The 24,521-nt window shown below is 36.4% G+C and overlaps 1 protein-coding gene and 1 long non-coding RNA gene across 3 annotated transcripts in view; one reads left to right on the forward strand and one right to left on the reverse strand.

Annotated features, from left to right (window-relative positions):
• LOC102149901 (uncharacterized) overlaps positions 1–24,521 on the reverse strand; it is a 154,893-nt gene that overhangs the window by 23,972 nt on the left and 106,400 nt on the right. For both annotated transcript variants that reach the window (XR_011420986.1, XR_011420987.1), the window contains one exon: positions 7,615–7,684. This is a non-coding gene — a long non-coding RNA (uncharacterized lncRNA). The remainder of the gene's footprint in view (positions 1–7,614; positions 7,685–24,521) is intronic.
• Positions 13,005–24,521, forward strand: part of DSG4 (desmoglein 4) — a 43,889-nt gene continuing 32,372 nt past the window's right edge. The window contains exon 1 of the mRNA XM_014727753.3: positions 13,005–13,344. Coding sequence (XP_014583239.2) covers positions 13,297–13,344 — 48 coding nt within the window. The 5' untranslated portion in view covers positions 13,005–13,296. The remainder of the gene's footprint in view (positions 13,345–24,521) is intronic.

Genomic DNA, 24,521 nt, shown 5'->3' on the forward strand with positions numbered 1-24,521 from the left:
GCCTCATTTTTTGTTTGATTCACCAAACTTCTTAAGACTCATGTACACATGCTTTCTTTCCTTTCTCTTGTCACTTCAGACTTCAACCCCACCCATCAGTCCATCAGAATGGCCCTTGTCAAATTTGTCTAATACCTATACATTATACAAGGTCCACTTTTCCGTGCTTGTCTTTCTTAAATTTGGGGGAGAAAGTAACTATTCTCTCTTCCTTGAAACACTCTTCTTTCTTGGCTTTTATAATACCATCTGCTGGGAATATCACTTATATTTCATTGGCCACTCTCTCTCTTATTCTCTTTTCTTTGTTCCCCATCTACTCAACTTTTAAATGGTGATGCTCCTCTAAAGTTTGGTCCCAAGACCTCTCCTCTTAACACTCTACACTGTCTCTATGAGACCTCATCCAAGCCCCTTTTAAATGTTCAAAATTAAACTTATAATTTTATCCCCCAAACATCTCTCATCCCAGTAAATGTAACCCCATTGATCCATTGCTCAAGCCAGAAACTAAGGACTCCTCCTGGATTTCATCCTTTCCTTCACCCCTCACATTTGATCCATTAGTAATTCCTGTTGATTCTATAACTAAAATATATCTCAAGCCATCTAATAGTTTCTATTAGGAGATCTGCCACGACCCTACCAGAACTGCCTCTGAAGTAGACTCTCTACACCCATACTGGCCTTCTTCAAACAATTTTCTACAGATAAGCGTATGTGGCATTCTAAAATATAAAATTAGGTTAAGCCAGGCCTCCATTTTAACAATTTCAATGGATTTTCATTGCATATCCTAGAATAGCCTACATCTGGTGTGAAAGATGACGGTGGAAAGATGATGGTGGTTTGGACTAGGATATAAAATGGAGAAGGTGAGAAGAAATGGATTGAGGAAATACTTTGGTCTTTGCAACTGGTGTTCACTCTGCATGAAACACTTTCCTCCTTATTTGCATATGGTTGCATCCTTTCATCTTTTAGGTAGCAATTTAAGTATCATTTCTTCAGAAATTCTTTCCTTGACCAACTTGTTCATTCATTCCATAGATAATTATTGAATGCCTAATAGTTGTGCCAAGCAGTGGTGATATGATGGTAAACAAAACAGATAAAGTCCTCCTCATGGAGTTTAGGTTCAGGATAGGAAGGACTTGGTGGAGACCCGACAATAAACAAGTAAACAATATATAGTGTGTTAGATAGCAGTGAATGGTCAAGAGAAAGACAAAGCAGGGCAACTTAGAATAGGGAATGCAGGACGGGAGGGATGCCTTTTTCATAAGGTAGTTGAGGCAGGGCTCTGTTATAAAGTAGTATTTGAGCAGACACCTGAAGAACATTAAGGAATAAGTCATGTGGCTTCTGCGTATGGGGCACTTCAGGCAGAGGGGACTGCAAAAATTGCAAAAGTTCTGAGGTAGGCACATACTTGGGGTATTCAAGGAAGAAGAAGGAGACCCATGTGGCTGGACAGAGTGAAAGAAAGAAAGCAGTAAGAAGGGAAGTCTGAGGGGTAACAAGGGATGAGTTTGACCTTGAGGGCCATTGTAAGAACCCAGACTTGTTCTGGGTGAAATTCATTTCACTAGAAAGCTTAGGCAGAGAAGTGCTCCACTCAGATTTGTATTTTTAAAAAATCACTCCAGCTACAATGTTGAAACTTTTGGAAGGAAACCTTGGAATCAAGGAGACTAATTAGAAAGCTACTGCAATAATCCAGGTGAGTGAGTGGTGATTGATAACCTATAATTAGGTTTATTAATGAGGGACTCCTACTATCTGGTTTCACCATGACAGCTTGGTAGCAATCCAAGCGACAAAAATGAAACAAAAACCCGGGGCCGTTTAATAAAGCAACATTTAAAAAGAAATTGGAAAAAGGGCATGAAGCAATAGATTCGTTCAAACCTCATTACAAAATGTCTTGAAAAAACTCACATGCAATAAATAAAGATAGAGGATATTAGACTGTTCAAAAAGTTTGAAAATAATGCCAGTTATTGCACATGTACTTGGTGACTGAGTTCAAATAAGACAAACTCTAGCTGACCCTGGGAAACATACTTTCCCTAATTTTACAAACAAAGCTTAATTACGCCAAACTTGGTATACCCAAGTCTGCTGTGTACTTTTGACCTAGCTATGCCCCCTTTTACAAAACCTAGGGAGGAGAGCCCTGCCTCAAGAACTGTCCCAGAACTGCCCAAAGTATTATATTCCAATTACCAAAGTTTGTATCCTGTTGGACCCAGAATGTAATTTGTCACATTTTTCAAAGGAAAATACTTTATATTTTCTATGTTCAAATTAATAGATATCTCTTTCAAAATGAATGCCAGTTTCTGCTTGATAAATTATTAACCTGGGCTTCTCATATTTTAGATTGGGATTTGAGGGCAATCCGGGGTGAAGAGAATGAGGGTGAAGGAACTACTGGTCCCAAATGGGGAGACGAAACAGGGAAGAGAAAGCAGACAATAAAAGCCAGTTACCAGCATGGGCAATTGAAGCGCAACCCTCCTGGGGAAAACCCCGGGAGCCTGTGTATTACACTCATTTCAGAGTTAAGTAATCCCAGAAATGAGGAAGATCATGTATTTAGACAACAGCTACCATCAGTTATGGTTAAGGACTGCCTTTGGGCACAGAATTCTCTGTGTCTCCTGCACAAGTGAGCAAAGTGGCTATTTCTGATTTAACAGGCCTTTCTTGAACATTCTGCTGTAAAGAAGAATGGGTCATAAGTTAATCTATTGATAGACTGGATAACAAAACCCAATGGTGGAAAATATGAAAGTCTTCAGGTCTCACTTGTCATTAATCTGTACCTTTATGATATTATATCATTTAAGTTAATTAGATGCTTGCTCCATAGAGTGTTTAGACATATAATCACTCTCCGATAATACATGACTTAACTTTACTGTTACAAATTTAGGAGTGACCTTAATAGATAATTGGTTTTGATGTCTATTTACTGCCAGAAAGAAGGGCTATGAGTCAACTAAAGTCATCATTTTCTGTAGACATAGCCCCAACATTTTAATAGCTTATTTCTAACAAGATCATGCAATTCACTCAGTTTCTAAGACATATTTTTGTACCTAGGTTATTTTAAAAGGTACACCAAAAATTTTATTGTCATTACTTGAATATGGAAGTAACTAAATAACAAATTTTGAATTAATGTGTAATGCATAGGAATCAGCACTGCGACAAGCAGAAACAATAATTATTTGTCAAACACATGAATACATGCAATCCATGGATGGGTAGACTGTCATCCTTGCATTGACAGTCTATATGAGAACTGAGCCCCTAGATTACATCACATTGCTTGTCAAATTCCCACCATTCTCAATAGGATTTCTTTTTCTAAATTATTCTTTAGCATGATGATGCCTTTTTAAAATGAGGGACAATATAACTCAATTTCATTAGACTGTAAAACATATCTTGACCAATTGTCTTAAATATGCTTTGCGAAAATATATGTAAAAATTTAGACTTTACTAGTATGTTGTTAGAATTTAGGGGTAAACTAAAGAAAAAATAGTTTACTTTCAAAATAACTAAACGTTTACAAAATATTTGAAAAATAGCCCCTCAAAATTGGGATGAAGATATGGCTTTCTTCATATGACAAAGATCATGGTAGCAACAGAAAAGTGCTCCCAGAACTCTGTGAGACTTACAAATCAAAACAATATATCGCATGATAGATGAAATTAAATATATGCAGAAGTTCAGACTTTTCATCATGCTGTTCTCTGGGAGAATAAATAAAGGTATTTCCTTTCATGGGGCAACAGTATGTTACTAGATACACCTGCAGCTTAGAGGAAGGGCATGTCAAAATATCTATTCATCTCTGCTCTCTTTTTATGATCAATACATAATTTTTGGATTGATACCTTGATTTCTAGGGCAGATAGAGGACCTCCTTTGAAGAGAGGATATGAACTTTATAGTTACCCCCATGGAAAAATCCCCCCACTGCAAATTAATAAATTTATATTCTGCTTCATAAATCATCTTCCATAAACTTGATTATTGAGATTTAATCATCAGGAAAATTGATCTGCTTCTAATATAAAGAAAAAAGTAAATGTGAGCCTAGAAAACTTAGATGTAAACTTGGCAATAAGGAAAATCATATTTAATGACCATCACTAGAAATTGAATATTAATATATAGAAAAAATAACATATATACCTAATGCCATGAGTTTTAATAAATGGTAAGTCTCTTAAAGATATTACACTTTAGAAATTATGAAAGAAAGAATGCTATTCAAAGAGAGTGCAGTATGTGCTAGTTTCTCTACATAAATGTATCTAATTTTATCTCCCAAAATCTTCCAGGGAAGAAATAGACGAGGAAATTGCATTTACAGAAATAAATTAGCTCACTCATAGAAAAAAACCAAGTCAGTGGAATTCCTGGAATTTGAACCAGATCTAAATCTTTACCCATTTCAATACGGCACACTGGCATAGCACATTAACTATAGATATTTCTATGAGCGTGACAAACAAGAAGTTATAATTAGGAAAAAGCTATATAAGATAAATAAAATAAGAATATATTTTAACTTCTATGCAATAAAAACTAACAAATGTGATAAAATAATGATGACAATGAGGATTTTCAATTAATGATAGCAGAATCAAGGTATTGTTACTCTACTCAACTCTATGAAATGAAATAACAACAATAGATAAATATTGAAAATAATAACCCATCTTCAAAAAGAATTAAAAAATGGTTACCAATTCCTCTCCCTCCAAACACACACACACACACACACACACACACACACACAGAATGTCCACTAAGTACAGTGAAATGCCGACCAAAACTAGGAAGTAAATATTTCTCCAGATCTCTTGTGGAGTGGAGATTTCTCTAAAAGTAAATGACACATTCTTTCAAGGTCTAGATGATGTAGGAAAGCTATGGAATTATCAGAGAACATTCTTATAGGAACTCGATTCACATCCCTGGTTAGTAGGAGAGTCAAAGCTGAAGGATAGATGTCACCTCTATTTTCTGTACCTAAGCTTCCTACCCCATAGAAATCTTTGCATATGAGGCAGCATGGAGAGGCATGAAGAAAGAGAACAATACACTACTACATTCAAGGAGACCCAGGGACCAATCCAACTAGACTTTATGAGCGAAAACCAGCAGAAACAATAGAAAGCAGAAAAATATCTAAAAAGACTCCAGATATTGAAATCATCAGGTATATACTACGAAACAAATAAAAACCTAATAAAACCCGTATGCCTAGCAAGACTGAGCAAAACAAAAGGAGAATGCATAAATAAAAAATATCAAGAATTCTTTAAAATAGGACATAACTATAGATTGCACAGATATTAAGAAAATAATAAGAGAATATTATAAACAACTTGTTGCAGTCAATTAGAAGATTTAGATGAAGTGGACAAATTCATAGTAAAAATAAAAAGTACAATTTACCCAAACTCTCTCAACAACCAATCACCAAGGAAGAAGTAATTTCAATCTTATATTACTCTTCTAGATAAGAGAATAAGATATTATAATCCCCAACTCATTGTATAAGGCTAGTATAACTTTGACAACAAATTCAACAAGATCAGCATAAGAAAGGAAAATTACATGCCAATTTCATTCATAAACATGGATGGAAAATTCCTAAACAGAATATTCACAAACTGAATTCAATAACAAACCAGATGAAGATGACCAAATCTGGGTTTATAACCAAAAACACAAGATTGGGTTAACATTAGAAAATTCAATCCATGTAATACACCACAGAAACAGAATAAGTGAGAAAAATCATATAATCTTCTCAACATATAGGACATGTTTAGTAAAATATATGTTCATAATAAATATTCTTAGTAAATTATGAGTAGAAGAGATTTTCTTAACTTTATGCAAAGTATCTATAAAATCTTCAAAGCAAATATCATACATAAGAGTACAATATTAAAAGTTTTCTCTGTGAAATAGAGAAATAAAATGATGCTCACTACCAAAGTTTCATGTAATATTTTACTGATGGTACAAAAGTAGAGGGGGAAGGTTAAAAGATTGGAAAGAAACAAACTATTATTATTGTCAAATTAAATAATTGTGGGGGCCGGCCTCGTGGTCGAGTGGTTAAGTTCGCGCGTTCCGCTGCAGGCGGCCCAGTGTTTTGTCGGTTCGAATCCTGGGCGTGGACATGGCACTGCTCATCGAGCCACGCTGAGACAGCGTCCCACATGCCACAACTAGAAGGACCCACAACTAAGAATATACAACTATGTACTGGGGGGCTTTGGGGAGAAAAAGGAAAAAAATAAAATCTTAAAAAAAATAAATAAATAATTGTGTAGCTAAAAATCAAAAAAAAATTCAGATATATCATTCGAATTAAAAATATGGATTTGCTAAAATTGCTGTATATAAAAATCAAAAGGCCAAAATTAATTATATATCTATATGCAAGAAAATGTGTTAGAAACGGTAATTAAAGAAAATATATCATTTATAGTAGTACCAAGGAATAAACCTCAAAAAGGTCTCTGTAAGAGCTTAACAAATAATAAACCTTTACTAAATAAAACCTAAAAATGTAAAGAGATGCTCCTTGTTTATTTCAATACATGACTGAAAATTGAAATTCTGACAATTCTTTCTAATTTATTGTAAAATATTATGCAATCCTAATCAAAATCCTAATTTGTCTGTGAACAGTTAGCTGATTCTAAAATGTACAGGAAATGCTATTGGCCGAGAACAGACAAAACACTCTTGAACTGAACAAAGTGGAAGGACTTGCTGTATCAGATATAAGATTTACTACAAAGCTACACTATTAAAACAACTTAGTGCTAATGTAAGAGTAGACAAAGAGGCAAAAGGAAAAAGAGAGAGCGAGAGAGAGCCTAAAAACAGATACATATTTTTATGCACATTTTATGTTTATTTTTAACATTTTATTTATTTATATTTTATTTGTATATTTTGTATTTTATGCACACATGCCCGTTTATTATAATTGATATTACAGAAAATGGCACAGAAAGCATACTCTTTTCAATGAATGTGCTGGAGTGAGATGGTAGGGTACACATATGAAAAACAAAGATGAAATTGACCCCATACCATTTATAAAAATCATCTTCAAATGATTTAGAAACTTAACTGTGAAAGGCAATATTTTGTAAGTGTGTGAAAAGCATTCTTAAATAGGACACAGGAGCACTAACCATAAAAGAAAAGAACGATAAACTTGACTATTTCAAAAATAAGAATTTCTATTCCTTGTAAGACATCATTTTAAAAGTAAAAAGACAAGCTACAGAATGAGTGAAAAATATTTACAATGCATATATACAACAATGATACATAGATATATATAATGTAAAGAATTATAAATTAATTTTTTAATGAGAACAATCTAATTAAAAAGGGAAACAAACTTTAATATGCATTTAACAAAAGAAAAAATCCATATGGACAATAAATATAGACAAAGATAGTCTACTCAACAATAATCAGGGAAATGCATATGAGATACAAGTACCCATCCTTCAAATTGGCTAAAATTTAAAAGTCTGACAATACCTTTGCTGTCAGTGTTGGTGAGCAAAGCAAACTCTTGAAATGCTGATGGGAGCTCAGATCATACAGCCAGCTGGGAAAACAAGTTAAAGAAAGTTAACTAACAACCCAGAAATTCTGCTCTTTGTATACACCCAGGAAACTGTGCACATGTGCTGATATAGTGGAGACATGACATAAAAGGGGATGTGCAGAGATGATGGGATTGCCGGCAAGGGGCCATGAGCCAAAAAATGAAGGAGTCCTTGAGAAGCTAGAAAGGCAAGGAAAGGAATTCATCCCTAGAGTCTCTAGAAGGAAGGCAGTCCTGCTGGCATGAGACCCATCATTTTGGACTTCCAACCTTCAGAACTGTACGATAATGAATTTGTGTTGTTTTCAGTCACTAAGTTTGTGATAATTTGTTACCACAGCAATAGGGAACTAATAGCAGGATTGTTTATAACAGCCTGTTCTATATAAAAATGTAATCATTCTCACTTGCAAAAAAAATCCAAAACAAACTTGAAAGAGCAAACAAATGAAGTAAAAAATAGTTGCAACACATATGTCAGGGGTTAATTTCCCTTACATACAAAGAGTGTCTATAAGTCAATAGAAAGACATCAGTAACACAATGGGAAAAAGGAAAAAGGAAGTAAATATTTCACATAAAAAGAAACACAAATGGCTAATACCCCCTATGAAGAGATGCTAATCTTATCATATTAGAAAAATATCCATGTTTGCCTGCTGCCATTTCTCTTCAGGCCACCCACAGGCCCAGGTTAATTACCCTGGCTCAGTAGTACTTAAACTTTAGCCTGCAACCTCAGAATTACCTGGAAAGCGTATTAAGAACGAATAATTCTGGGTCCCATCTCCAGAGATTCTGATTCAGCAAATCTGGAGTCAAGAAAACTGCATTTTATACATACGAGACTATACAATTTTGGTGCAAGTGGCCCAAGAAGTATATTTTAGAAAGCACTGCTTAGCTTTTGACCTTCCTATTCCTGATTTCTTCCCAAAAAACCTGAGCCCAGATCCTATTGAGATTCTGCTAGATGCATAACTACTAACAACATCACAGGTAAACTATATACACATTACAAACAGGCCAAAGATGGGCACTGCCAGTGCCACAGAAGTAGCCAGAGTGATGTCTAGGTAATTATTACACTGTGAAACTGCTACTATCGTCATGATTGGGGATTGGGGACGGACTAAGATGGCATTTTTCGGGATAAGTATGCAGCAAGTACGTAATAAGTATGTAAGTAATATACTTTAATTAATACAGAACTAGAAGCCACGCTATTCTTTCTGCACTTATTTGGAAGACATCCCACGCTGAGGACATGAAGTCACAGAGAGAATCAACAAGGTACCTGTGTCAGGGTGTAAGTATGCTTTTAGGGTGTAAACTAATATCATCCTTATGGTATTAACACAACTCTTCAGGAAACTGACGTTTAATCTCCATGATTCCTAACACCCACTAAATAACCTGGTTTGCTGGCACCCTGATTGCCATACATAAATTGGCTTTAATGAGGAGACAGTTGTATATCTTCACTGCTATTATCTCAAGGTGACCACTCACACATGTATTCATAGCAACTGCTCCAGGTCAAAACCAAGACAAGCTTTGTTTACCTTTTGTCCATGCCCCCAGGCCCACTCTAATGAAAACCCTTTAGCCTGAGTCAACTCTAGAACTTACCTGCCTACTGAATTTGACCAACATAGTTTAGGACCAAAAATATTTTGTAAATTTTCTTTCCTCTAACACCTGCTTTCAAGAAATAGAGTTGCCCTTGGATACTTAAATAATATCCACCAGTAACCCTAAACGATGACAATTCGATGGAAAATTTTGCCCTAACATCATTTTTATAATATCTTTGCCTGTATAGATTACATTTTTTTTTCAAAGAAGAATTTGTACTGGAACGTATTGAATTAGCTATCCTCTGTGATATTGTTTTTAAAAATATGTGTCAAAGCACTTACTGTGTGCTAGATGGATATGATAAATGGAATGAAAATCTACTACTGTGGAAGTGAGTAAGACAACATTACAGAAGCATAAGAACAATAACTAAATATCAAGAGCATCCCTGAAATTCAATGTATACTTTCATATAAGCAAACGAAATGCTACTGGTTTGATATCAAACATAAATAATAGGACAAACTTACATAAAAAATTCTGCTTGCAGAGCCAGCTATTAAACTCAATAATTTGGTAAACTCTCAGATATGGAAAGGTTTTTTTAGAAGACAATGACATTCAGTCATCAATTCTTTCTTGCCGATGCTGAAAAGTGGCTTGATATTTACATAAATTGACTATAAATCAGGAGGTGGAATTCTTTCCCCATCTTTGGCGCTAATAAATTGTGCAGCTTCTCTGGGCTATACCTATGACCTGGGTAGGAGAAAAGGAGGAGAGGAGAGATTGGATTAGGTCACCTCTACGGCATCTTTAAGCATGCTTTGTTTCTATGATAGCTGGTACCCCACAAGAGAAACAGAATGGCTGCTGTTTCATTAACTGAAATCCTCTTGGGATTCTACTTTGACATCATCCCTACAACTCTCCCAAGGCGTAACTGCAAACAAGGTGATGGGACACCAAGCGGCCACTTCTCAGTTACTGCAGAACCTTTTACATCTGCTCATGATAGTAATCTCCAGACTCAAGTTCCAGGGACCATTGAAATGAGGAGTCATAAATGGGAAAATCTGGAGGAATCACTTAAATGATCTAGTACCTATTTCTATCGCTGCTGTTTCTTTTGTTTGACTCTCACCCTATGAACAGCAATTCAGGTAGATAGAAAATTTTATATTTCAAAAGAAATCAACCAATCATAGTGTAAACAAAGGGTGGAAACTCTTGCAAAATATCTCCATTGGTCACAGCAAGAGAACAGTGTCATTTCCCCTTGTGGAAAACAATAACACATAGGGATCTAGACCCATTTCATTAATTCTCTTAGGCAAATTAAATAACTATAATTCAACGATCATCTGAAATAAAACAAAAATAAATTTCTAGGTGGCTAAACAATGGTCAATTTTCTGTACCATGCATGTTAGTGTAATACACTATTATAGCTTGCCTCAGAGCCTGCATGGAAGTAGTTAAGAAAATAGAACCATCATGACAGTTACTGACTTCTCCCTGAACCCTTAGTTCCTTCTTGAGCTCTGACTGACTCACTGCTTATAAGCATAAATCCACTAAAGAATCCCTACTGGCTTCTCTCATTTTGTACTGTTCTGCAGCAATTCCCATTGCAATCAAAGGCCTCCCACATCTATTTCTGCTTGATGACCCAGAGCATAGTACTGGAAGCACTGAGTTTCTACATATTCTCTACCGTCCTCTCATATTTCTCTTTTGATTCAGACACCAAAAAGGAATTTATGTACATGGGGCAGGATGAACTTGCTGGCACATAAGGTGTCAGCCATATTATTTTTAAGCCTGAAATTCCTTTTATTTGAGACACATTATATTCTCCTCCTATGTTTCTGTAATCCAAATCTTAAACAGTATTGCCCATTAAATTTCCACAAGACACAAATCATCTCCGTAGCTGTTTGTGCTGTGTCTCTAGGGACAGAAATATACACTGTTAGCCAAGAAATTTCTCCACACAAGGATACACTGCAAATTCTCATCATCCTGCTTTATTCCAAAATAAGTCAAGTGCTTTGTACAAAAATAAAAACACGGCCACACTGCAGTTATAGCCAATGAAAAGGTGCATTTGTGCTTCCTGCATATTGAGAAACAAGGGGAAAATGCCCCTGAGTCCCAAGAGCTCACTGGTAGTATTGATGGGGGATATATCTCAAAAGTGAAAACAATTTAATGCTGTCCTGAGCTAGCTATAAAAGAAAATTTTTCTATGGCAGATACAATTACCACATTTTGAAACTCTGGACAAAAATTCCTGAAAACAAAGAAAGCCCAGTTGGATATAAACAGTTACAAAATAGTTTTTAAATGCTTATTTACTCAAGGTTAGCTTTCCACAACTCTTGGCTTAAAGACCCCTCTAGCATACAAAGAAATAGTGGGTTAAGAAACCACCCAGTGAATGCATGTGTGTTAGCCATTCTAGACAATCTCAAGGACCACCTGAGGATGTATTTTAAAACATGATACCACACACACGTTTTAGCACGTCAGCGTAGATATTGTTTAATTAGCCAGATATCTCCAACTATAAGCTTTGGATTGGGCAGAGCTATCCAAATACTGCCTCTTTGTAACAATTCATTTTTTTCCCCTTGCTTAAATATAATGTCATGATCTCTTTCTCATAAACATCTTCAACATATCATTCATTTCTCTTCATTTTAGGATACTATGCCAGCCTTCTAATTGCTTCAACTCTTTCCTACGATTCTAAAAACGCTAAACTAAGATTCTCAAGAGACCAAACACTGTTTAGAACACATTCCTTTACTAGAAAGAGAGCCTGCCTTGTCTCTGAATTGCAGCAACGGGGTAGTGAAGACAAGATGCAGTATCCCTTTGAAATTCCCCAACCAACAAACACATATTAGCAATTAGAAAACATTTAACTACATTCTGTTTTTATGTTTGTTGATGTTGCTGCCAGCCTGCAATTTTTTATGAGGAAACTATACCCTATTCTAAACCCATAGTAACAAAGAGGAAGAGAGACAGGAAAAAAGGGAAATGATTTTCAGAAATATCTAGATGCTGCTCTGGCCTCTTTCTCTTACATTCTCAGGACTCCAATTTCACCTTCTTCTTAATAAATACTTAGATGGTTAAAATATGTTCCTCACCCATGTTATGTACTTTTTTATCAGCGGTAATGCCAAGAGGAGGGAGCAAACTCTGTACTGCAGTTAACTTAAGACAATTTAGTTAATGTAAAACCACACATACAGGTTCGAATCTATATTTAGGAAAGAAGGTACTAAAATGCAGAAACAAAAATACTAGTAAAATCAGGGTTTCTTTGTCTTAACCTTATTTTTTCACAACGTCTTTAAAATTGAGAAATGCAATTCAACTGTAGGATTTCTTAAGGAGGAAAGTAGGAATCACCTGAATCAAGAGATGAGAGTTCATGATTCTGTCTTTCTCCTTACACCATGCTTTGGATCTGGTACCTTTTCACAATGACCTCTGCTCAGAGTCATTTCTTGAAGTTGGTTCTGTAGTGGACATATGTGTGCATGTGTTGTCAGTATGTGTAATTTTGCTTTTACAATGTTGGCAGTAAGAAGAAGCCTACTAATTTTATTCAGAATGATGATAGGCTCTAGCATTTTAATTATTTTTCATGTTGTGAGTAATTTATTATTCATTGGGTATCTTCCCTGTAAATCTTGTCCTCACTCTGTAAGATTTTTCTTTGGTGTCCAACAAAGGGTTTCATTGCAATAAGAATCAAGGTGTGTCCATGTTCTTACCCAGAGCCCAAACAATGCCAGCCTTCCAGACCAGCCCAGGAGTTTGGGGTGGGGAAACAGAGTGATTATAGAACATCTTCATTCCTCTGCCCAGAGAGCACCAGAGCTATCGCCCATGCCTTCCTAAAAGGGCATCTCGAAGCACATCTTGCTGCAGAACCAAATTCAGGACCCAGAGGACCAGGACTAAAATCAAATCTCACTGGGGCTCGTGTGCAAGAGAAACCCAAAGGAATGGATTGGCTCCTTTTCAGGAACATTTGCCTTTCAATCATTTTAATGGTAAGTAGAATTTAAAGGCCTGGGAAGGAAATGCAGCTTTGAGGCTTTCTCTTCTCTGTCATTGTCAGACTTTCTGCATGGGATTTATTTCATTTTTAAACTTCTTCCTGCAAAGACAGTTCTATGAGTTCAGCTTCTGGTAACTTCAAAAGACTCTCCATGTTTGAGAGACGAAATGCCATGGAGAAGCAGGATGAGAATCTAGCTGAATTAGACTTAAATGGAATCAGAGACAATCTAATTCAGATTAAATGCTAGAATAATCCTAAAATTTATAATCAGAAATAAAATTATTTTTCTATTTTCTTTTATTTATACTTAAATTGGACAGATTTCTGTTAAAATTCCCAGTGCAAATGGGTTCTAAATTTGTAGAGAAGTAAAGTTGATCAAGTCCATTGCTTTTAAACAGTTACCTTCCTGTGAGTTTGTTTCAAAGTAGAGGAATGCTAGCGATGTCAAAATTACATTGCAACTAGTTATGAAATATTTAAGCCATATGGGAATTTTTTCCAGTAAGAAATGGCTAAAGAAAAATGAAGAAAACCAAGCCATCAAGAAAAACCCCTTCCAGAATTATTAAAGCATTTCTACAGTCTAAGAAGGGAACATTTCGATGATCTATTTCTTTCAAGTAAACATGGAATTTTGGATATTATATTCCTTTCCTCTAACCCCTGGGTGCCCATGCATGAAGTGCTTTCCGGAAAGCCATCATGCATAGTGAGTCTCCTACTCTTGAAGGGGGTAAGGCAGCTCCTAATGCAGGTCCTTAGAGGAACAAAGATCAAGTTGGTCAATTCATCAAACTATTGCCAACTCAATTAGAAAAGTCTACTTAAAGAAACAAAAAGATTAGATTAGACTTAAGTCTACTGATGGTCAAGTGATAAAACAATTCAGTCAAAACAGTTAAGAAAAAAATAGATAAGAGAAGGGGATTATTAGAAAATTGTACATATTTTTTTCAAAGTAAATAAAGGCAAATATCTGATAGTTGGCTGCACCTCAGTCTTCCAAGAATGTCCACAGGGGTGATATGACATAAACTTGAAAACTGATTTCTACCCTATGCTCTCGCAAGTGGCATTTTACGGGACTCATCTGAACATCAGTTCTAAAAGGCAGAGGGCAGCCAAGGCTGGGGAGATACAGGCACACATTGTTGTCCTGTTGGTCCAGCAGGCACCATTTTTCCAGAGTTCCCGTTTCCATGAACTTTAGAAGCAGTGCAGGAGCCTAATACTGCCAAAAGGCACACAGCCCAAGCTTGGGCGGCAGATTATTAATCAAGATCATTTTGAAGAATATTTGTAAACTGAAAAACTTCAAATAGAAGTGCAATGCCCTATCATAATGATCATTATTTATTTACATTATTAAAGGAAGAGGAAAGAATCTGACTCAATCTTTAATAGAAATCAAAAATTATCAGTTCAGACCTCCTGTTGCACTTCTGTGGGGTATTTCATGCTTCAACTCAGATAAACCTTTTGTTTTCTATATGGAAAACATTGTACGCATCAAGATTTCTAAGGCAACTTCTGAGCACTAAATTTTCCCTCCTATTCCTCTGCACAGGCACATTTTATGTTAATACAGTTTAATTGAAGAGTGAAATTTTCTTCTCCTTGAGCTTGAAAGAGTATTCTATTTCAGAATCTCAGGATCTCTTTTCGGTAGTATTGATTTGTTATCCTTTGTGATTTTAGTGGCTTTGATACTTAATTTCCCCCCCCCACTGAGACTAAAGTATTTGTGTTTTACATTCCATGGTAATTGTGATAGCCAAGTTCTTTTGCATTTCTAATAGATCTCAAGATATCAATTAATAATTTTTGCAATTGGGAAGTAGAGAATTCTAGCATGTTTCAAGACTGGAACAAATATAAGAAATGCTTAAGGGGAATCAACATACTATTATAGATGTTGTGGAAAATAGGCACATCTTGTCTGTCATTTCCTGAACTTGAACTCTGCCCCTTTTTCATTAACTAAATCAAAGGCTCTCTGGGGCATCATTGCAGCTGACTCTAATGAGGGTGTGGCAACCTCTCAGAGACTTACAGGTACTTTGCGTCATCTATATCTCAACCACAAGAGTACTTTCAACAAGGTTTTGACTGACTGAACCTATAAAAGACACCCAAAACTCTAAGCTACAATAGGGCATTTTACCATAAGAGTCTTTCAGCATCTTCTTTCTAAGGATATTCATCACATTCTTCTGCAGTAAAATGACCTGGGGTGGTGAAATACAGTCAACACTGAACCGAGACTCAGAAGCCCCAGGGTTGAGTCACAGCTTTTCCTCAAAGGGTCTGCGTAACTTTGGCCAAGACACCCAACCTCTCAGGGCCTCATTGTGTTTCATGTGAGGAAGCATGGTTAGACATGATGTCACTAAGTTTCTTCCAATGCAGAAACTCTGAGATTCTATCATTATCTCTACTGAATAGTTATGTAATGGAAGTTCATGTCTGACTCTCAAATATTATTTTTATAACTTTGGTTGGAGAACCTAAAGATACAGGTAATGCTATGGATGGTATGTTTTACTAGGAAGAAATCACTTAAGGCAGAACAGTTATTAGCTGTGAGAAGCCTATATTTTATCAAGTTGATAAGATCATAAAAAACAGCCATGTAGATTTTATCAGATAAGAATTTTTATGCACATATGGTGATCATTCATGCTACATATGAGATGTAAACACTTCAATTCAATATTCTGATTCTTGTAAAGCAGAGAAGATAGGTGGCTAAACATATAGATATTATCTCACTGTAAGTTGAAAACAGGCATCAAAATTTAAAATATTTAGAACTAACCTAGCCACTTATCAATTTAGTTCTCATATAAAACAATGTGATTCTGACATGTGGAACAGAAATTTGTATTCATTTATTTTATTGTTAGGTCAATTTCTAGAGGTACAAGCTGATGAAAAAAACCACCTCATCTGATTTGGTTTTTTATTTGTACTAAACAGAATACCCTAAATAGCATTAAATGATTGGTTTCAGTACCACTTGTTACAGAAACTATTGATGTCCTCATCACAACAAAGCTTACACGGCAGCGTATCTCACCTACGTTATTTTTTGTTGGTATAAGTGACTAAGGAATTACAAAACACATTTTAAACCAAGCGGGAAAATTTATATTTTTGTCTTCAAATTCCTGGACAGTCCACAGTGTATTTAAAAAAACTTTGATATCCCAAGAGGTACCTAGTATGATTTCCATAGCATGACCCATAACGTTAATACAGTCTTCTCAATAATATCTGCTCGTAGAACTACAAGTTAAAAGTGCTACACTGAAAATATTTCATGGCTCCTGAGACTCTGTGACGCTTTCCCTTTTTTAAAGATATTTCTCTTTTTCAGAGAACTTCTCAATCCTGAGTTCCTAGTGTTAGCGCTCCTTTCTAGTCCTTAGGGATCCAGGGAGGCGTTGCTCAGACAGCAGTGAAACTGTGGTTTGAGCTGCAATGACTTCTCCTTCCTTTTCCCAAGTGAAATCACAGCTGGAATTCTTCGCTCAGAGAGCAGCTCTGATGACAGGGGTTGTGAAAGGAATGCCTGGAATGAAACTTGCAGAGACTACCTGCATGAGAAATGTTTGCCCTTCCTTTCTACACAGAAAATTACACGGCTTACAAACTAAAATGCCACTACTTGATATACCTTCAATTATAAACAAAAGTGGTATAATTAGGCTTGAACTTGGCATCACTACCCTATCCCTATGAGGATGGCAACGGCTTTACTCAACTATCTTTACAAGTGTTATTCAGGAGAGAACTGCTTATTACTAAGTTGGTCCCAGGTGTGCAAATGACTTCGAGAACAGACTTCAAAAAGCTAAGTCATAGAGACAAAAAATAGCCTAGTTTCGTAGCTACTACTATAAATACAGTCAGCACGGAAAAGAAAAATATGGATTCTAAAATTGCAATAAGCACATGTAATGGCTTAGTACCACATATTTTATATAAAAGCATCATATTCTCTCAAAGAGAAATTATTAAAATAGAAAGCTAGGCCCAGAAAAACTTGAGCAATTTCCCAAAAGTTAGATTGCTACAGAATATCTTACATCCTATTATTCTCCCTAGAACATACACATCATAACAGGTTGGAACTTGTCTTGCACACAAAGGACTGGTGCCTGTCACATAATATTTTATCAATGAAAATTTTTGAATGAATGAATGAATGAATGAATTTCTAATTTATCTTTCTTACCAAGTCTATTTCTCATCTCTACGCTAATTGGCAACTTTAATGTGGTTGGTGAGCTTCCAAGTGAGTTTGAGGACTTAAAATTGAGACAACCAAGGAGTTGGAAAGGTAAATAGAAGTACCCTCATTTTACAAATAAAGAAACTTTCAGGGCATAAATGATTCCTAAATGTACCATAAGTGGTACAATTGGAATTTGAACCAATACTATATGTCCAAAACTCTACCTACTGTTCCAGAATTGCCTTCCTTCCCCCAACTGGGCCAACACTGCATCCTGTACATGCTTCTTTTACCATGCCTATAACATTCCAATATCTTTATGTGCTTTCCTCCCTCTTTTAACATGTGAGCCCTTTCTGGTCTCCATCATATACTCAGAGATTAGCACAGACACATACATTTTAGCTTCCTAGGCACTTTTATAGTGCCAGAAAAAGTCCTACTCAGGTTACTTCTGTAATGCAATTTATTGTAAGGACGTCCAAAGAAAAAAGGAAGACAGGAAATTCTCTCATCAACCAGGCCACAGAGACTGTGATACACTCAGGATAAGACACATTGCTTCAGGTTATTTTTGCTCCCTCAATTGCAAGAGCCTCTAATTCCCTTTTCCAGTACTCCACCACTATGGTAACTGGTTCAGCCATGTCCATTTTGTGTGATGTCTTCTAGCCATGCTCTCAGGCCAAACCACATCCTAGGATGATGCATGACCTACATAGGTTCTAAAAAAGTGACTTTTATAGGCAAGGAATTTCTGCAATTATCCGGGAACCCGTAACTATTCCTCACAGTTTAACTGAGGTTCATGCAGTTATGCTACTACGTGTGATTTAGGAAGATGACGTCATTTCACGTTTCTTCCAAAACAGCCATTCATAGGTCCATTCCTGGAAAATGAGGAGCCTCCTGACAGGGCTCATGATTTCGTAGGGCCTGAGAATAAAACCTGCCGAGTTCCTTCGGGCAGACCTGCACATAAAGGGCGGGGGTTGGTGGTTAGAGGGCTTGGCTACTGTTACCCTCATCAGTACAGCCAGCTGAGCAGGATGTAGAAATACCAAAGGTGTAACATGGCGGCCTCCATCAGGCACAATATAAGTTCTGCTAGATAAGAACCCTGAGATCTAGCATTCCAATTGCCCAAGCCTAAAACAAAATGTCAGCGACAGCAAAAGAATGAAAAAGAGCTTATACTCAAGGATTCTCAGGGCTACCTGGGATTGTTGCTATCCCTCAATTGAGTTGTGTTCTGTAGAGAGGACAAGAGCGAGTAAAATGAACTCAAAACACTTCCTTTATCCCTTTAAACCGAGGACTAATATGATTGGTGTGGCTAATTTCAAGACTTTAAAAATGATTGACTTGCACTTTTACATGTCAGGTGGTGCTATAAATATATCCTCTAAAGCCCAGAAAACTATTTTTCCACCATTCCTTCTTTATAAATGTACTGAGCATTTACTGTGCCCATCACTTCCACATTTTGTGTTCTATTTAGATCAGAACCTGAATTAGAGAGAGGTGAGAGGATTTACCCAAGGGCAAACAACTGGTAAACAGAGTCATACTCAGTTCTTCTGCCTCCAAGTGTAAAGTATTTGTCTCTAAGCCACACTGCTTTTTATGGAGCTAAACTATAATTTAAGCCTACGTATCCATATTGGGATGTAAATTATTTGTCTTAGAAATATATACCGATTTAAGAAACTGAATTGCTACTGTAACAATAGTCTTCAAATTGGGGCACAGATAGCCCTGAGACAAATGAGCACTTCAAAGGGTACAAGTGCATAGATAGTGTTAAGAGAATCATTTACTCAATCTCAGCTGCCATATATAAATATTCTTTATTTAAGTCAATCTGCCGAGCATGCGCCTGAACACGAGGTACCAAGCTGCTTCTCCTCTCCCAAATCCGCTTTAAAAAAAAAGGTACCCCTCTCACCCATGGCAAACATTACTATGTTGTACTGCAAAGACTGTAAAAGAATCTGGGGCACTAAGCGAAGGGATAATTCAAAGCATCAATGTCAGTACTGAGAAAGAAAATCGACTCTAAAGCTTGTAACACATCATTTTGCAAGTCATGTGGTTTTCAATTATTCACTTTCAACAAAATTAAAAGGGAACCTGAGAGAGCTGTCAGCTAATAGGTCATTTTAAAAAGCATTTTTAATGACAGATTACCCTGTAGATTGAGGTGATATAATTCAAAGTAAGTTTAAAGAATTTAATGATTCTGCTCCTAAAAAGAAAATTCCCCAATATCATCCAGCTATTTATGTGAACAAGTTTTCTCAGTACTTACAACTGAAAAACAAAACCAAAAAAAATAGAATTGATGCTAAAACTTGTTTAATTCTAGCAATAAGTAATATTTATTCATGAACTAATTTTTTAAAGCTTCATCCAACTCTTTGCAATGAACTTCTGATGAAATTTTACTTTATATATTTAATTATATTAATATTATATTAATATCATATAAATAATATGTCAGAATTTCCATATTTGCACATTATTTAATCAATTGTGCTGCTAACAAGAATTGTAAAGCTAATTCAATCTATAAGAAATTGATTTTTAACACTTAGAACCTTGCAGTTATAGAATTCTAATAAAATAAAATTTCTATTCGTATACATGTTTTTGTTGCAGAGAAGTATGACAGACCACTCACCAAAAGCCTTAAGAATATATTAAAATATATTTTGGAGCTGGCCCAGTGGTGTAGTGGTTAAGTTCACACACTCCACTTCAGCAACCTGGGGTTCAGATCCTGGGCATGGACCTATACACTGCTCATCAAGCCAGGCTGTGGAGGTGTCCCACATACAAAACAGAGAACTATTGGCACAGATGTTAGCTCAGCGACAATCTTCCTCAAGCAAAAAGAGGAAGACTGGCAACAGATATTAGCTCAGGGCCAATCTTCCTCACCAAAAAAAAATATATATATCTATCTATAAAAATATATATATTTAAAGCTTAAAAAATACATTCCAGTAGGATGAACCTATAGAGGATATGGCTCACTAAAAGGAAATAAGATATAGGAGTTCAAGGAGAAACAGAAATGAAATAAAATTTCCAACTATTAAAGAAGAACTTATTCATCACTTTTTTAATGGATAGAACTTGGCATCAAACAACTACAACATTTAGATTCTGTTGGTTATATTTAAAAAGTAACGTAGCAGCTTTATTTTAAAATATCAACATTTACAATATTCTTAAATTCCATCCATTGCAGCTATTTAAACTTATAATGAAATTTTTTAGATGTCACTATAGAAAATTTTAAAGCACATCACTTTTTCAAAAATATTTTAGAACTACATAAAGCAAAATCTTTTGAATACCTCTGCAAGACAGTATTAGGAGTAGTCAACACAAACATCAATATTTTCCCAGAGCCACGGCCACAATTATATGATAGCAAAGTTTAAGCAAAACCAGAGCAATTTGGTAAAATAACATCAGGTGATTTAAGAGAAACTTTAGGTGTTGAGTAAATGAATTGTTAAAACATAAACTGAGGCATATGAAAATTTTAAGAATTTATTTGAGGGAAAATCTATTAGAATCAGACATCGACAAACCAAAAGTGGTTAGAGATGCTCCACCAATGGAAGATGGGGAAAAATTTTTATTGAGAAAAGCTGGAAACAAAGTAAGGACATTGCTGACTGGCAATAGCTTAAAGCCTAGTTGGCTGTTTGGGATCGGTCCTTAGGTTTCAATTTCATAACCTTGAGAAATTTACAGGCTTAGATTTTGGTTTGCTTAAGTATACACCATGGCATCAGAGCCACCTCAGTCTAATGGTCTCCTTGTTTAATTAATTTAACCAAAAAACATCAGCAGAATTGTGATTTAGTCCATTCTTGAGCTGGGTGTTCTGACTGCACAGATACAATATTAACCTTGCAGGCTTGTTGTAAGCACACAGAAACCAGGGTGAGGATACAGTGAAAAATCACCTGCCACATCTCTGATTGAATCATGAGCAGAACTAGGAGGAGAATCGTGAGAGGGTGAGCTAGGACTCACTCTCACTACTGCCCAGTTAAAATTAGGTTGTTGGGTTGATTATAGCTCTGAGAGTAAACAGCATAACGAGGCTATTGTGATTCTCTGTCAGGCCTAAGACAACGTCAGGGAGGGGGAGAGGAACAGATGGAAGAACACATCAAAGAAAAGAAGTGGAGCAGAGAGAAAGAAAGACAGACAAACAGGAAGCTGAAGACAAGGAGAGAGAACTTTTTAACCATAGGCTCATGTGCCGAGCTCACCAACCTGCCAGCATCCACTGAGGCAGTGCTTCCGGCTAACCTCCCACGGGAGGACAGTGCCAGAAAACCACAAGTCACAGTTTAGTCTGCAGCTTTAAACTGCAGAAGCTATCAGTTCTTTGTTAGCCTAGTCTCCCAATGATCTGAATGGAAGGCATCTATTAAAGTGATACATTAAGGCAACCTTCAAAATGTCTGACGTCTGTACCTGGGGTTTTCCTCTTAGAAGTCAGATTTATTGAGATGTGATTTATATACAATAACATTCACCCTTTTAAGTATACAGTTCTATGATTTTTGTCACACACAGCTGTGTAATCATCACCATAATGAAGATGCAGAACATTTCCATCACCCAGTAAAGTTCTTTTGTGTTCCTTTACGGTCAACCCATAACCCTACTCCCAGACCCTAGCAACCACTTATCTATGGCCTATAATTTTGCCTTTTCGAGAATATCATAGAAACGGAATTATATAGTATGTTTTGGTGTGAACATATACTTTCATTTCTTTTGGGTAAATATGTAGGAGTGGGACAGCTGGGTTGTATGGTGTAATGTTTAATTGTACAAGAAAGTGCCAAACAGTTTTCCAATGTGGCTGTACCATTTCACGTTCCCACCAGCAGTGCATGAGAGTTCACACTTGGGGTTGTCAGAGTTTTGTTTGTAGCAATTCTAATAGGTGTGTAGTGATAGCTCATTTTTATTTTAATTTGTATTTCCTTAATACAAGTCATTCTTTTTTTTATTGAGATCACATTTGGTTTATATCATTATATAAATTTCAGGTGTGCATCATTATATCTCATTATACATGTGTTAATTGACACGGAACTTTACCATGATAACCAGTGAGTGCAAAAAGCAAATTACCAAATGGTGTGTATAATATAATTTCTTTATGGTTAAAAAAATTACAATTTGTGTGAGTATGTGTTTTTGGAAAAAGTGTCTGAAAGAATTTCTCCAAATTTAACAGTGGTAATCTCCTAGTAGTGGGATTCTCTGTGATTTTTACTTTTTCTTCTACCTTCCAGAATGATCTACGTTTCTAACAAAAAAGAGTATCTAAGCCCCCAAATGCAATATTTATTATGAAATGAAGCATCCTATGCAACAAAATAAAACTATCTTCTATTAAATACTGAACTTCTTTCCCAGGTCTAGATATTTTACTAATGTCTAATAAAATCACACATGAGGGAGAAAGTGCATTAAGAGGATGCCCTACTGCAAAATTTCTAATCTGTATTTTTCCCGCTTCTGGATTCAGCTATCATTCCAAATCCCAATCTACACCTTCCATTCCCTCTTATACCCACTCCATTTGTCACAGTCTCTGTCTAGTCTCAGCTCATTGGCGCTCCCTGGTTTTACTCTGCTCCCTGACTCCTGAAGTTCACAATAGTATCTTATCACCTCCCCGAGTTTCCGCACTGACTAGATAATAATCCCCAACTCTTGGCCAGCCCTCACCTTCCTTCTCCTCCCACTCCCAGGTTGCCAAGTTCTCCTAGAGAAGGCACAAAAGAGATGGGCCACACATCATATTCTTGCTTCCTAATCTCAACTGGTGCCCCAACTCTTCATCAGCTACGGAAGAATAGTTTATTTGCTCAGTTTCCAATTTTCTGTGCTCAAGTGTTCCCTAACTCGAGAATGCTAGGCGGGCCTACGGCTCTCTCTCTTAGTCACGGCGTTTAGTTGGTACCCTGTCACCTTCCCTCTTGACGGTCTCCACAATCCCCTCCCCATTCTCCCTCACTCCAACTCCGCCAACTATGGAATAAGTAAATACACAATTTTCCTCCATTTACACCTCAAAAGTATTTTCTGTCTTTATGTATTCTGACATCTGTTTCCGAGGCAGAAACAGTCTTCCTCATTATCAGGTCTCTTTTACCTGCGCTTTCGATTCAGCCATTCCTATTGGCTCTTAACTATAATTGTAACTACGCCTTGATTTCTTCTTCCTTCTCCCCCTCCCTTTCTCCCTTCTCCTTCTAGCACTCTTTCTCCACAAACCCCATCTCCTCTTTCTGTAGACTGTATATGGGTCATGGTTTCCCACCCTAAAAAATATGTCTTGATCTAGTTAACTCTTCAAACTGCACCATACCTCTCACATTTCTTTTATCTCTTAACTTGAAAACGTGATCTAGGAATGCCACTTCTACTTTCTCAATAAGCTCATTCCTTGACTCCTGCAATTTGACTTATGCCACTGGCAAAGTCGATAACGACTGCCTGCTTTAAGATCCCACGGCCTCCTCAGTTCCCATTCTCCTTGACCTTGCTATGACACATAAACCATTAAATATTCACTCTTTGTCTAACTTCTTGTCACTCTACTCCATTCATTCAGCCTCCTTTCTGGCTACTTCTTCTCCGCTTCCTTATCTAATCTCTTCTCCTTTCTGAATTTAACTTCTTTACTAACCCTCCACCGTAACAACCACCACTTCTTGCTGTTCTCACACTAACAGAATCTGATCTGTGCCACCACCTTTGACTTCACTATTCTTTTGGTCTCCCAGAGCCCTCCACTTTTAGACTTCTTCCTTTTCCTGCACAAATATAAGCGTTTCCCAGAAGATTTTCTTCCCTCCCTACTTCATTTA

Source organism: Equus caballus, chromosome 8 (genome assembly GCF_041296265.1).
Source record: "Equus caballus isolate H_3958 breed thoroughbred chromosome 8, TB-T2T, whole genome shotgun sequence".
NCBI lineage: Eukaryota > Metazoa > Chordata > Mammalia > Perissodactyla > Equidae > Equus > Equus caballus.